A 15,220-nucleotide genomic window follows, 5' to 3' on the forward strand; every position below is an offset into this window, starting at 1 on the left:
TGGCAATTTCAAAACTGCTGCATCCCTCTGCAAGACATCTCACAATTTTGGACTTTTCAGAGCCCGTCAAATCTCTCTTCTGACCCATTTTGCCAAAGGAAAGAAAGTTGCCTAATAATTAAGCACACCTTATATAGGGTTTTGATGTCATTAGACAACACCCCTCCTCATTACAGAGATGCACATCACCTGATTTACTTAATTTGTAGTTGGCTCTCAAGCCTGAACAGCTTGGAGTAGGACAACATATATAAAAAGTATCATGTGATCCAAAAAACAACTTGCCGAATAATTCTGCACGCAGTGTATTCAGACATTGTGGATTTGTTGCAAATTACATACAAATAAACAAATTACAGTACAATATAAGTGTATGGGGATTAACGGGAATCTGTCAACAGGTTTTTGCTATGTAATTTGAGAGCATAATAATATAGGGGCAGAGAGACTCATTGCATGGATGTGTCACTTACTAGGCTGTGTGCTATAGTTTCATTACAATCAATGTTTTATCATTAGAAGATTATTACTGCCTGACTAGGTGTCTGTTCCAAACCAATCCAGGTAATCTGTGTAATCCTGCCACCACCACTGATTGTATATTGTGCATTGTCAGCAAACTGCCACAGGAAGGTGCCAGTCAGAGGTGTTGGCGGGTTAATACACAGCTCAGTATTCTGAGCGTCTACAAGAGATAAAACAGGGATTCTATCAAAACTGCACCAAGTAGTCCAGTAAGTGATACATCACTGGAATCAGGCTCTCTGCCCATACCCATACATCATGCTATTCTCCAATTCCATAGCAAAAACCTGCTGACTAGATTTTTTTTTTAAAGGGAATCAATCACATGCAGCAGAGAAAAACTGCATGTTTTGGAACATTACTGCATATTTTCAGAACCACAACAATTAATATTTGTCATGTGTTATTTCATCTAAGCTTACCCTTTTGGAGACAGTGATAAAATAGGCAATATGTAAAATATGCTCAAGTCTTAAATAATTTAGCCCATGGTATTTTCTAATTAACTTTTTTTTATGGCACAACAGGATTGACAGTTTAAAAAATAATATTTTGTGATGAAATACAATACTGGAACATGCGTTGAAATGGTTCTAAAACAAATGTGAAATGTATCAAATGTGATAAACAGCATATATTTTGAGCTAGAGGTTTGATTTAACAATATGCCTGATTTCATCTCTTTTTATTAATGACAAGGAAAAAAGTAAGAAAAACAAAACAAAAAAAAAAACAGAACCATACATAAAACATTTGTAACCTAAGCAATTCTTAAAATTAATACAATGTCATAACGTCATAACTTAATTTAAGTCTTAAAGAATGTGATTTGATTCCAATGTATTTCTGAACTTTTGGTGTTTTTTTAAGAAATGTTACTGTATTTTAAATACATTTCAAATGAACTTAATTGCTTGACAATCCAATGTTTGGTCTGTAGAGGAGATCAAGCAAGTCGAAAGTCGAGATCCAACAGTAGAACAATAGAAGGTATCTTGGGTCATCATACATATGCATTTCACATAACAAGACATTATCTTATTAGTAATCTTTTAAGGATTTGGAACTTGTGCTTTAAACAAGATATTCAGTTATTCTAGAGATACGTGCAGATCACGCTTAGCCAGTCTGGTATTGCACACAATGTTTTGTAGATTGAAACAAAGTCATAAACATTGCAGATCTCACAGTCATACGCAAGTGTCTCTGGCAAACTTGAGATGCAAAATCTTGGTCCTGCTGATAAATGGGTAGGCGGTGCAGAGGCATCCAGCTGCTACTATCAAGCCCAGGCTGCACCACGCACAAAACAAAGACCAGCTGTATCCATGTTCCACATCAGTTGGAAGCCCATAAATAAATTTTGGCAGGCGGTTTAGATCATAAGCGACACTTGCTGCATATGTACACAAAGAAATTGTACAAAAGATTCCTAAAAACAAATTAAACAAACAAAAGAAGTTAGTAGAAAAATAATTCAAATGTTTATTTAGGCTCATATAGATCTTTACTTAACCAACGTTTATTTTTTTAAACACTGAATTTGAAGAACTTATTAAAATTACAAATGAATATTTTAAACATAATCTAACTTTGAGATCAAATACAACTGTTATTTTTATTATATTATCATATATGTTATAATGCTATGGCATTAAAATATAATGTGAGATAACAGTCTTGATACCAGATGGACAGACATGAAAAAATTCTGTCACTAAAATTACATTATAATTTAGAATTTCAAACATATACCTATAATAACATAAATATAATATTAAGTTTAATCATGCTTGTTCATTGTCTGAAACTGCTGCCTGTTTTAAACATGCTGCAATGAAAAAAAAATGTTGTTTTTATGGCAGAAGTGTAGGGAAAGTTTGGTTTGGCAATACACCTTACTGATTATCCAAGCAAGGTCCAGTGAAGCACCCCCTGGACCCTGAACCACTGCTTTAAGAGTTCTAGGTTTGAATCAGGGGGTGTTGGTAGCTTAAAAGACCCGAGTCTATGTTCCCAAACTTCTTGCCAGGTGCTCAGTTTCTCCTGCGATCACTACATTGAACTCATTCAATGTCAACATGACGATCATACAGTTCTATCCTGTGATAGAAGTGGGAGCGAAAGCTGCTGGCGCTATGCTGTCCATCTCATAGGCTGGAGACCGTCGAAGGCCGGTGGTTTATGAAACGTCAGTGTACCACGCAGGCACGGTGACGATTAACGAAAACTGAAAAAGATGGAGTCAAAAAGTCTGTCTATAATGAATACAAAAGGATTTTTATTGCTACATTTAACAACAACATGTAGTAAAATAGTTTTCATCAATATAAGTACAGTCATGGCCAAAAGTTTTGAGAATGACACCAAAATTATATTTTCACATGATCTGCTGCCCTCTGGTTTTTATTAGTGTTTATCTGATGTTTATATCACATACAGAAATATAATTGCAATCATATTATGAGTACCAATAGGTTATATTGACAGTTAGAATGAGTTAATGCAGCAAGTCAATATTTGCAGTGTTGACCCTTCTTCTTCAAGACCTCTGCAATTCTCCCTGGCATGCTCTCAATCAACTTCTGGACCAAATCCTGACTGATAGCAGTCCATTCTTGCATAATCAATGCTTGCATTTTGCCAGAATTTGTTGGTTTTTGTTTGTCCACCCGTCTCTTGATGATTGACCACAAGTTCTCAATGGGATTAAGATCTGGGGAGTTTCCAGGCCATGGACCCAAAATCTCTATGTTTTGTTCCATGAGCCATTTAGTTATCACCTTTGCTTTATGGCAAGGTGCTCTATCATGCTCGAAAAGGCATTGTTGGGCGCCAAACTGCTCTTGGACGGTTGGGAGAAGTTGCCCTTGGAGGACATTCTGGTACCATTCTTTATTCATGGCTGTGTTTTAAGGCAAGACTGTGAGTGAGCCGATTCCCTTGGCTGAGAAGCAACCCCACACATGAATGGTTTCAGGATGCTTTACAGTTGGCATGAGACAAGACTGGTGGTATCGCTCACCTCTTCTTCTCCGAATAAGCTGTTTTCCAGATGTCCCAAACAATCAAAAAGGGAATTCATCAGAGAAAATGACTTTGCCCCAGTCCTCAGCAGTCCACTTCCTGTACCTTTTGCAGAATATCAGTTGGTCCCTGATGTTTTTTCTGGAGAGAAGTGGCTTCTTTGCTGCCCTCCTTGAAACCAGGCCTTGCTCAAAGAGTCTCCGCCTCACAGTGCGTGCAGAAACACTCACACCAGCCTGCTGCCATTCCTGAGCAAGCTCAGCACTGCTGGTAATCCGATCCCGCAGCTGAAACTTTTTTAAGATACGGTCCTGGCGCTTGCTGGTCTTTCTTGGGCGCCCTGGAGCCTTTTTGACAACAATGGAAGCTCTCTCCTTGAAGTTCTTGATGATGCGATAGATTGTTGACTGAGGTGCAATCTTTGTAGCTGCAATACTCTTCCCTGTTAGGCCATTTTTGTGCAGTGCAATGATGGCTGCACGTGTTTCTTTAGAGATAACCATGGTTAACTGAAGAGAAACAATGATACCAAGCACCAGCCTCCTTTTAAAGTGTCCAGTGATGTCATTCTTACTTAATCATGACTGATTGATCGCCAGCCCTGTCCTTATCAACACCCACACCTGTGTTAATGGATCAATCACTAAAACGATGTTAGCTGCTCCTTTTAAGGCAGGACTGCAATGATGTTGAAATGTGTTTGGGGGGTTAAAGTTCATTTTCTGAGCAAATATTGACTTTGCAAGTACAGTAATTGCTGTTAAGCTGATCACTCTGACATTCAGGAGTATATGCAAATTGCCATTAGAAAAAATGAAGCAGTAGACTTTGGAAAAATTAATATTTGTCTCATTCTCAAAATTTTTGTCCATGACTGTAGTAATACAAAGGGCCTGGAAGATTGGAAAGGACTTAGGTATTGCGAGTCTGTGAGTCAATATAAAACATTAAAGTGTTGGCCTCTGGCCTTTGATTAGCAGGTCACTCTTCTCTCAGTGACCTGTCTCCTCTGCTGTCATTGCTTAGGTTTGTTTCATTTGAAGGGCGGCACATGCGCAGTGGAGAAGAGCCAGTAATCCCCCAAAGACATTAGATAGTTTGACTGTTCCACCTTACATCAGGGAGTTAAGATGAGTATTGTTTAGTGTGCATATGTGTTTTTACTATATCCCAGATCTCCTCTATGTGAATGTTAAAGATGCCTATTCATCGTCTGCACTGCCCCCACTGGGGAAATCAGACCACAACCTCATACTATTGTCTCCATCATACCAACATGTTGTCAGTAAACAACCAGTGACAATAAAACTAATTAGGAAGTGGACTCCAGGGTCAGAGGCAGCTCTACAAGACTGCTTTGACCTCACAGACTGGGAGGTGATATGCGACAGGGGAGAGCATGGTGATGTAAATGATATTGTCGGGCGAGTAACGGATTATATAAATTTTTGTACTGACACTGTTTTATCAGCTAAAAAGATTTGATGTTATGCAAATAACAAGCCTTGGATTACAAAAGAATTGAAACACTAAACAAGAAAAAACTGGCATTTAAAATGAAGGATACAAAGAAACTGAAATTGATACAAAGGGGAAAATTAACAATGCCCGTGTGTTAGTATCGAGTTCCCACCTCTGCAGAGGGGGAATCTTGAGCAATATCCGCTGCAGTCTCCCATTCTTCTCCTGCCGCAGTGGAGCCTGCTCGGCGGAGGCGTTGGTCCCAGCGTCTCGCTCAGTCTGACACTATGCAAAGGGTTACTGCTGCCTTTCCAGCTTCTGCCATTGTAGCCAGTACTGGTCAGCGGCGAGCAGACATCTTTGGGGCTAAGTCCTACTTTTCCCCTTCTGAGCATGTCCAGGGTAAGATCTCTTATTGGAGATCAAGGGTCACATGCTCGGATACTGCAGCAACTCCCATTGGTCCTCTAGGAAGGTCCTGAAGTTGCTCAAGTTCTGTGGCAGCCTCCCATTGGTTCTTCTAGGAAGGTCCTGTAGTTGCTGCAGCTATAAAAAGTTTGCATGACCGCACAGCCGTGCGCTAGTGTTAATCCTTGTTATGTGCTTTGCGCCAGTGTGGTCATGTATGCCTGTGGTCAGGGTCGGCTGTAAAAGCCATTAGAATACCGGCACCTCTGGTCATGAGTTTGGTTGCATGTATTCAGGGCCTGGCTGAAATAAGCCACTAGGATACTGGCTCCTCTGGTGAGGAATTGGTTGTGTGCTTTCCTGTCTGCATGACCACTGACTGCTATCTGCTCAGCAGGTATCTGTGTGCTCCTGTGACCTTAACAGGACACAGTCCTTTTCTATATCAGCGACTCTATGTGGTAACAGAGTTCGTGCATACCGCCATATAGTGCCATTTACTAGCAACAGGTTCCGCCTACACGGTTTAACCCGGGTTGGGAACACACCAATATCTTCATCTATTTACTCGGTGCATTCCACTAGCTCTAACAGAATACTTGCGCCAGGGTCTGGCTAGTAAATGGCAGACGATCAGCATCTACGGCAGTACATCCAGCAGCTGGAGGGTAGGTTGTCGGCTCTAAAATGCACAACCTCAGCTGTGGATGTTGCCGCAGTCGCTATTCAGGCTCCTAGTGTGGCTCTAGCCAGTTTGTCCTCTGCCTACGCCCGTGTCTTCCGCCGACTCCAGGGTGGCAGACTGGGCTGTGGAGGCACGGGACATTTGGGACCTCACTCAGGATGCCATTCGAGCCTCCGAGGAGAGAATGAGGTCCTCTGCCGATGCACATCGGCGCCCCGCTCCGACCTTTGCTCCTAGCGACTTAGTGTGGCTCTCCGCCTGTAACATCAGGCTGCGAATTGAGTCCACTAAGTTTGCACCTTGCTACTTGGGACCCTTCAAGGTCCTTGAAAAGGTTAACCCTGTGGTCTACCGTCTGGCCCTTCCACCACGCCTGGGTATCACCGACACCTTTCATGTGTCCCTCTTGAAGCCCATATACATGTCCCGGTTTTCCGAGTCATCTGCCGGGACATTGGGCTTGTCTACGGACAATTACGAGGTGAATGTTATTTTGGGTTGCAAGGTGGTACATGGCAAAAAAATTTATTTGGTGGACTGGAAGGATTATGGTCCTGAGGACAGGTCCTGGGAGCCTGCTGAGCACATTCAGGCTCGGCAGCTCATTGCTGCCTTCGAGCAAGGTGGGGTTCAGGGGGGCCCTGGGGGGTGGTGTTAGGGATCGAGTTCCCACCTCTGTACAGGGGGAATCTTGAGCCTTCTCCGCTGCGGTCTCCCATTCTCCTCCTGCCACAGTAGAGCCTGCTCAGCGGAGGCGTCGGTCTCAGCGTCTCGCTCAGTCTGACACTGTGCAAAGGGTTACTGCTGCCGTTCCAGCTTCTGCCATTGTAGCCAGTACTGGTCAGCAGCGAGCAGACGTCTTTGGGACTAAGTCCTACTTTTCCCCTTCTGAGCATGCCAAGGGTAAGATCTCTCATTGGAGATCAAGAGTCACATGCTCGGGTACTGCAGGAACTCCCATTGGTCCTCTAGGAAGGTCCTGAAGTTGCTCAAGTTCTGTGGCAGCCTCCCATTGGTCCTTCTTTGAAGGTTCTGTAGTTGCTGCAGCTATAAAAGGTTTGCATGACAGTAGGGCCGTGCGCTAGCTCGAACACCGTGAGACATTCCGAATTAAATTAGAAAATAAATTGTCACACAACGATTCCATGGAGGTGTTGTCAGGCATGAAACAGCTAACAGGGTTTAAGGCAAAGCTGGAGCATGGGGAAGTGGATCTGCCCTTGGCTAATGAAATGAACGAGTTTTTCAACAGATTCACCAACACCAGCACAGCGTCATCAGGAATGGGTAATGGAGCTGGGAAAACATCGGCAGCGTTGACATTGGGGGATAAGCTGCCTGCTTTCACTGTCTCCCAAAGCGACGTGAGAAGACAGTTTAGTAGACTTGTTATTAGCAAAGCAGCTGGGCCTGATGGCCTCAGTCCATGTGTCCTCAGCGCGTGTACAAGCCAACTGTGTACTGTCTTCTAGTACCTGTCTAACTGGAGCCTTCAATCACAGGGTGTACCAGATCTATGGAAGACCACTTGTCTGGTGCCGGTTCCTAAGACCATTTTTCCAACTTCCCTACAACTATCGTCCAGTGGCCTTAACATCACATGCTATGAAGTCCTTGGAAAGAATAATACTCGCCTACTTGGGTCTGAGGGTGAGGGCTTTTACTGACCCCCTGCAGTTTGTGTACCAGCAGAGATTGGCGGTGGATGATGCTGTAGTGCCTCTGCTACATACAGTACATTCATTCTTGGACAATGATGGACCTGCAGTCAGCACCATGTTTTTTGACTTCTCAAGTGCTTTCAATACCTTATAGCCGCCCTTACTACGTAATAAGCTGACTGATATGAGGTAGATGAGGGGATGGTGAACTGGATAAACGACTAACTGACGGACAGGCGGCAGTTTGTAAGGATGGGGGAGGTGGTATCTGGCAGTGTACAGAGCAGTGTTGGAGCCCCTCAGGGTACAGTGCTGTCGCCCTTTCTCTTCACATTGTATACAGCTGACTTTCAGTATAAATCAGATTTTTGTCACCTCCAAAAATTCTCAGGTGAATCAGTGATTGTAGGGGGCATTGTGGGGGGCTGGGGGGAGGAGGAATATAGAAGGGTGGTTTCTGACTTTGTGGATTGGTGCCAAACTAACTGTCTAGAACTAAATGTAAAGAAAACCAAAGAGTTGGTGGTGAGTTCTAGAAAGAAAAAGGAGGATTACTTACCGAACAAAATTGCTGGCCAGGAGCTTGAGATTGTTGAGAGCTACAAATATTTGGGGGTTCACCTTCACAGTAAACTCGATTGAAGGTGTCATACAGAAAAGGTTTACAAGAAGAGAATGAGTAGACTGTACTTTCTTCGGAAGCTCAGGTCATTCAATGTGTGCAGTAAAATGCTGGAAATGTTCTACCAATCCGTTATGGCAAGCGCCATCTTTTTTGCTATCATATGCTGGGGCAGTAGTGTGTGAGTAGCTGACGATGATAAGCTCAACAAACTTATCAAGAAGGCAAGCACGGCTGTTGGCCTCCATCTGGACTCTTTTGAGGAGGTATTGGAGGATAGAATTCAGAAGAAGTGTGGGGCTATAATGAACAATAATACACACCCACTATACGAGCTGTTCTTGAAGCAGAAGAGCACATTCAGCAGCCGTCTAATCCTACTAAGGTGTAAGAAGGAGAAATTCAGGAAATCGTTTGTACCTACTGCTATGCGGATGTATAATAATTTCCAAGGGTGGTAGACAATAATGACTGATTGCTGGTGTACTAATGTCAGTTAACAGTGATTTATATACCTGAACCACCCACATTTATTTGTTATGTAATGTTGGTATACCTGTGCAAGATTTGTGTACAAATATTTTATGTACTGCTGTTTGTATTGCTGCTGTAATAGTATACTATAATTTCCCCCCGGGATCAATAAAGTGTATCGTATCGTATTGTATCGTATTGTATTAAAAACAATTCAACATCTCATTTTAAGTGAAAATCCAGGAGAAACCTTCCCACATGCCAAAGACATACTGATAGTGATCATTTAGATTGTAATCCCCATTGGGGACAGTAAAGATCATGTCTGTAAAGTGCTGTACAATATAATTGTGCTATGTAAGTCAAATAAATAAGATATGGGAAATGCTACATCATAGAGTGAATTCAATTGAATTTGACTTAATTTTATCTGAATATTTTACCTGTCATGAGAAAAAGTAGTCCAGCCACATGCTGTGTAAGGCTCTCTTCCCAAAAGAAACTCACTGCTGCCACTATACATCCACACAGGAGGACAGCAGCGGCCATACCCAAAAATCCAGCAGTAATTCTTCTTAAATCTGTCCAAGCACAGACATAAAAAAAGGTGAGTTATCTTCTCTTCCTCAGCGGCAATGTAAAAGGTTGGCAAAAGTTTAATATTCCTAAGTAGTGTTGAGCATTCCGATACCGCAAGTATCGGGTATCGGCCGATACTTGCGGTATCGGAATTCCGATACCGAGATCCGATACTTTTGTGATATCGGGTATCGGTATCGGATCAATAGGGATGTGTAAAATAAAGAATTAAAATAAAAAATATTGATATGCTCACCTCTCCGGCGGCCCCTGGACATCACGCTGCTAACCGGGAGGCTTCTGTGTTTAAAATGCGCGCCTTTAGGACCTGCGAATGACGTCCCGGCTTCTGATTGGTCGCGTGCCGCCCATGTGACCGGCACGCGACCAATCAGAAGCCGCGACGTCATTCTCATTCACAAAAACTCCTAATTCTAGGAATTAAGGACCTGCGAATGACGTAGCGGCTTCTGATTGGTCGCGTGCCGGTCACATGGGCGGCACGCGACCAATCAGAAGCCGGGACGTCATTCGCAGGTCCTAAAGGCGCGCATTTTAAACACAGAAGCCTCCCGGTTAGCAGCGTGATGTCCAGGGGCCGCCGGAGAAGTGAGCATATCAATATTTTTTATTTTAATTCTTTATTTTACACATCCCTATGGATCCCAGGGCCTGAAGGAGAGTTTCCTCTCCTTCAGACCCTGGGAACCATGAGAATACCTTCCGATACTTGATGTCCCATTGACTTGTATTGGTATCGGATATCGGTATCGGCGATATCCGATATTTTTCGGGTATAGGCCGATACTATCCGATACCGATACTTTCAAGTATCGGACGGTATCGCTCAACACTATTCCTAAGACATTTCATTTGAGAACATAAATGAAAAATACCAACAAAGTGCTTTAATCCCTTCTGTACATTAAAACATCAAACACCTAAGGAAAACTATGAATACCTTTTATTTTACCGACTATTCCACTAAGTTTGATTAACTTTTAAATTATTTCAATTGTAATTTCTCACTTCAAAAAAATCAATTAAATCATACAGCATTACTCAGCATGAATCTCTTGGGCTACGGTCCCACAAAGAGCTTTTATAATGTTTTTGATGCTGCATGTTTTTTCCTGCGTTAAAAACACAGCATCTTACAGTTCTAGCAAAGATGATGGGATTCCTAGAAATCTCCTACCCACATGTGCTTCCTATTAACCCTATGGAATATGACCTGCGGTGCGCATTTCAAATGTACAGCATTTCTCTTGTGGGTACGCTGAGTTTTACGTGCATATTTTCCCCATAGACCTACATTAGATGCAGAAAATCTGCAGGTAAAAACACACATGCATTGTTAGTTTGTTTCTGTGGTGGAAACATATCAAAGACACATGTGATCTGCACCTAAACATATAGAGTTCAGTGAAATCAAAATATCAGGAAGTTTTAAAAACAAGACCGCTTTATTTAACCCCTTTACGATAGATACGTCATAGGTCACCTCCCCCTCTTTGATCTGATCAGCTATCATGTGTCCCTAACAGCCAGGGTTGGAATTACAATCCACCAGTGGCTGTTAACATGTTAAATGCCAATGTCAATCTCCGATAGGTGCATGTCATTATGTCCTCCCATCGGGTCCCCTGTCACATGACTGCAGGGCACAGATGGGTTGGCATGACAACTCGTGGTTTGCAGAAGATCCTTGTGGTTGTCATTTCCAAACTGCTATGAGCAGTTAATTAATAACCAGCAAAGGCTATGCAGACTGCTGCAGGCTGATATTAATAGCCTAGGAAGGGACCATGGATACTGCCCCCCAGGCTAAAAACATCAACTCTCAGCTGCCCCAGAAAAGGCCAATCTCTAAGATGCGCCAATTCTGGCACTTAGCCTCACTCTTCCCATTTGCCCTGTAGCCATGGCAAGTGGGGTGATAGTTGGGGAGTTTGTATTGTCAGGTGACATCAAGTCCCGAGGTTAGTAATGGAAAGGCATCAATAACACACCCCTATTGCCAACCCCATAGTCACATTGTATGAAAACACAGACACCCAGACTAAAGTTCTGTAATTAAAAGAATGACATAGACTCCTTTAATAAATCTTAATTAAACCATGCTTACGACCTCGTCCATTCCTCCAATGCCCTTGTTATCTGCAAAAGAGTTAAAAATAAAAACAACAATATTGCTCACCTTTCCGCAGAGATGCTGCTAATCAATTTGTACCATGACAGGTCTAGCTCTGCTACATCTAGATGGCAGGCTGCGTGGTTGCATGATGTAACCTTACAGCATGTCATCCAGCACAAACACTGAGCAGTGTGTGCTCATTGTTTCCCTGTGAATGCCTATTCCCTGTCTGAGCTCACCATGAGCGTGAGAAAGTTATCCTGCTTGCGGTGCCGTCAGAAAGGTCATGCAAGTTCACAGCCAATGAACTCACTTTACCTTTCTGACATCAACACGAGCGTGGTGGCAAATTTTGATGCCTCTCCATTACTAATCTAGGGGCTTGATGTCACCTGACAATACAAAGGTGACATCAACCACCCCAACTATCACCCCACTTGCCACTGCTACAGGGCAAGTGGGAAGAGTGAGGCTAAGTGCCAGAATTGGCACATCTTAGAGATGCACCCTTTTCTGGGGTGCCTGAGAGCTGATATTTTTGCCTAAGGGGGCAGTATCCATGGCCCCTTTCTAGGTTATTAATATCAGCCCACAGCTGTCTGCATAGCCTTTGCTAGTTATTAATTATAGGGGGACCTTCAGACTTTTTTTAGGGTCTCCCATTTTAATAGCTAGTGAAGGCTATGTATACAGTTGTGAGCTGATATTAATAGCCTGGGAAGCTCCATGGGTATTACCCCCTTCCTAGGCTATAAACATCAGCACCCAGCCATCGGTTTTCCCTCTGATAGTTATAAAAATTACATGGGAGCACACACCATTTTTTTCAGAAAAATCTTTTATTAGTTAAATACATGTACAGTAAGCTGCACACACACTGTACTAATAGTATATGTCACTGATATCTATATATCTACTGTGTATAATCCATCTATTCTATCCTGTCAGCTCCTGCTGTGATATTACTCTACACAGCTGCTGAATTGCTGACTTTATATATTGTAGGGATTGGCTCAGGTGAGCAATGGTAGGGCTGCAGTAATGAGGCAACACACAGGCTTCCAGTCCAAACTTCAGTGGTTTATTGACACTTTAAACAGTTCGTGACAAAAAACGAAAGAAAAACCAAATATACTCCAGCTTGGAGAACCACTGGTCTCAGACTCACCCTTACAGGGGACGGGCTTAACTAAGCGGCTGCCAGGTCAGCGGCTTCGGCCAGGTGCCATTCCCAGGGTTTCTAACAGTCATGTCACCAACCTTTGTGACATGTATGGTAGAGAAAACAGTTCAGGCTCATTCCAGCCTAGCTCCACACCCAGAATAACATGTGCCAAACAAAAGAAACTCCATTACATAGTCTATAGCCACACCCACAGGTGAGGTATCCATCACATGGGCTGATCACATGATCGTGACATCACTTCAGGTCCTCAACCTTAGGAAAATAACAGACCAAAACATCCTGCTGGGAGAAATATATCTTCCGTGCAGCACTACACTTTTTACTGCACCACATACAGTGGGGCAAAAAAGTATTTAGTCAGTCAGCAATAGTGCAAGTTCCACCACTTAAAAAGATGAGAGGCGTCTGTAATTTACATCATAGGTAGACCTCAACTATGGGACACAAACTGAGAAAAAAAAATCCAGAAAATCACATTGTCTGTTTTTTTAACAATTTATTTGCATATTATGGTGGAAAATAAGTATTTGGTCAGAAACAAACAATCAAGATTTCTGGCTCTCACAGACCTGTAACTTCTTCTTTAAGAGTCTCCTCTTTCCTCCACTCATTACCTGTAGTAATGGCACCTGTTTAAACTTGTTATCAGTATAAAAAGACACCTGTGCACACCCTCAAACAGTCTGACTCCAAACTCCACTATGGTGAAGACCAAAGAGCTGTCAAAGGACACCAGAAACAAAATTGTAGCCCTGCACCAGGCTGGGAAGACTGAATCTGCAATAGCCAACCAGCTTCGAGTGAAGAAATCAACAGTGGGAGCAATAATTAGAAAAAGGAAGACATACAAGACCACTGATAATCTCCCTCGATCTGGGGCTCCACGCAAAATCCCACCCCGTGGCGTCAGAATGATCACAAGAACGGTGAGCAAAAATCCCAGAACTACGCGGGGGGACCTAGTGAATGAACTGCAGAGAGCTGGGACCAATGTAACAAGGCCTACCATAAGTAACACACTACGCCACCATGGACTCAGATCTTGCAGTGCCAGACATGTCCCACTGCTTAAGCCAGTACATGTCCGGGCCCGTCTGAAGTTTGCTAGAGAGCATTTGGATGATCCAGAGGAGTTTGGGGAGAATGTCCTATGGTCTGATGAAACCAAACTGGAACTGTTTGGTAGAAACACAACTTGTCGTGTTTGGAGGAAAAAGAATACTGAGTTGCATCCATCAAACACCATACCTACTGTAAAGCATGGTGGTGGAAACATCATGCTTTGGGGCTGTTTCTCTGCAAAGGGGCCAGGACGACTGATCCGGGTACATGAAAGAATGAATGGGGCCATGTATCGTGAGATTTTGAGTGCAAACCTCCTTCCATCAGCAAGGGCATTGAAGATGAAACGTGGCTGGGTCTTTCAACATGACAATGATCCAAAGCACACCGCCAGGGCAACGAAGGAGTGGCTTCGTAAGAAGCATTTCAAGGTCCTGGAGTGGCCTAGCCAGTCTCCAGATCTCAACCCTATAGAAAACCTTTGGAGGGAGTTGAAAGTCCGTGTTGCCAAGCGAAAAGCCAAAAACATCACTGCTCTAGAGGAGATCTGCATGGAGGAATGGGCCAACATACCAACAACAGTGTGTGGCAACCTTGTGAAGACTTACAGAAAACGTTTGACCTCTGTCATTGCCAGCAAAGGATATATTACAAAGTATTGAGATGAAATTTTGTTTCTGACCAAATACTTATTTTCCACCATAATATGCAAATAAATTGTTAAAAAAACAGACAATGTGATTTTCTGGATTTTTTTTTCTCAGTTTGTCTCCCATAGTTGAGGTCTACCTATGATGTAAATTACAGACGCCTCTCATCTTTTTAAGTGGTGGAACTTGCACTATTGCTGACTGACTAAATACTTTTTTGCCCCACTGTACCTCCCCCCTTTGTTCAACCCTATGGGGGTGGACACATGACATACAGTGGACTCTGGACAGGGCATCTGCATTCCCCTGTAGTCTGCCTGCCCGATGTTCTACTGAAAATTTAAAGTTTTGCAGGGACAGAAACCATCTGGTGACTCGTGCATTTCTCTCCTTAGCTTGACTTATCTATGTAAGAGGGGAGTGATCTGTCACCAAGCAAAATTTTCTCCCCAGCAAATAATACTGAAGAGACTCAAGTGCCCATTTAATGGCCAGGCACTCTCTCTCTCCACAATACTGTACCTGCTTTCGGCTGGGGTAAGCTTCCGGCTCAGGAAACTAATGGGATGCTCTTCTCCATTAATTTCTTGAGACAACACGGCACAAAGACCTATCTCAGAGGCATCATTTTGCACGATGAACTCTCTTTTGAAATCGGGTGTAATCAGTCCAGGTGTACCACACAGTACTGATTTTAACTTTACAAAGGCCTCTTCTATCTGATCATTCCATTGGACCATCAC

The 15,220-nt window shown here is 43.0% G+C and overlaps 1 protein-coding gene across 2 annotated transcripts in view; it reads right to left on the reverse strand.

Moving 5' to 3' along the window:
- Positions 1-1,193: 1,193 nt before the first annotated feature.
- The window catches only part of TMEM178A (transmembrane protein 178A), a 213,336-nt gene continuing 199,309 nt past the window's right edge, over positions 1,194-15,220 (reverse strand). The window contains exons 3-4 of one of the 2 annotated variants that reach the window (XM_069769026.1): positions 9,307-9,444; positions 1,194-1,957 (exon numbers count right to left, since the gene is read on the reverse strand). In XM_069769026.1, the coding sequence (XP_069625127.1) occupies positions 1,716-1,957; positions 9,307-9,444 (380 nt within the window). In that variant the 3' untranslated portion in view covers positions 1,194-1,715. The remainder of the gene's footprint in view (positions 1,958-9,306; positions 9,445-15,220) is intronic. The other variant, XM_069769027.1, reaches the window with a different exon arrangement.

This window comes from Ranitomeya imitator, chromosome 5 (genome assembly GCF_032444005.1).
Source record: "Ranitomeya imitator isolate aRanImi1 chromosome 5, aRanImi1.pri, whole genome shotgun sequence".
Classification (NCBI taxonomy): Eukaryota; Metazoa; Chordata; class Amphibia; order Anura; family Dendrobatidae; genus Ranitomeya; species Ranitomeya imitator.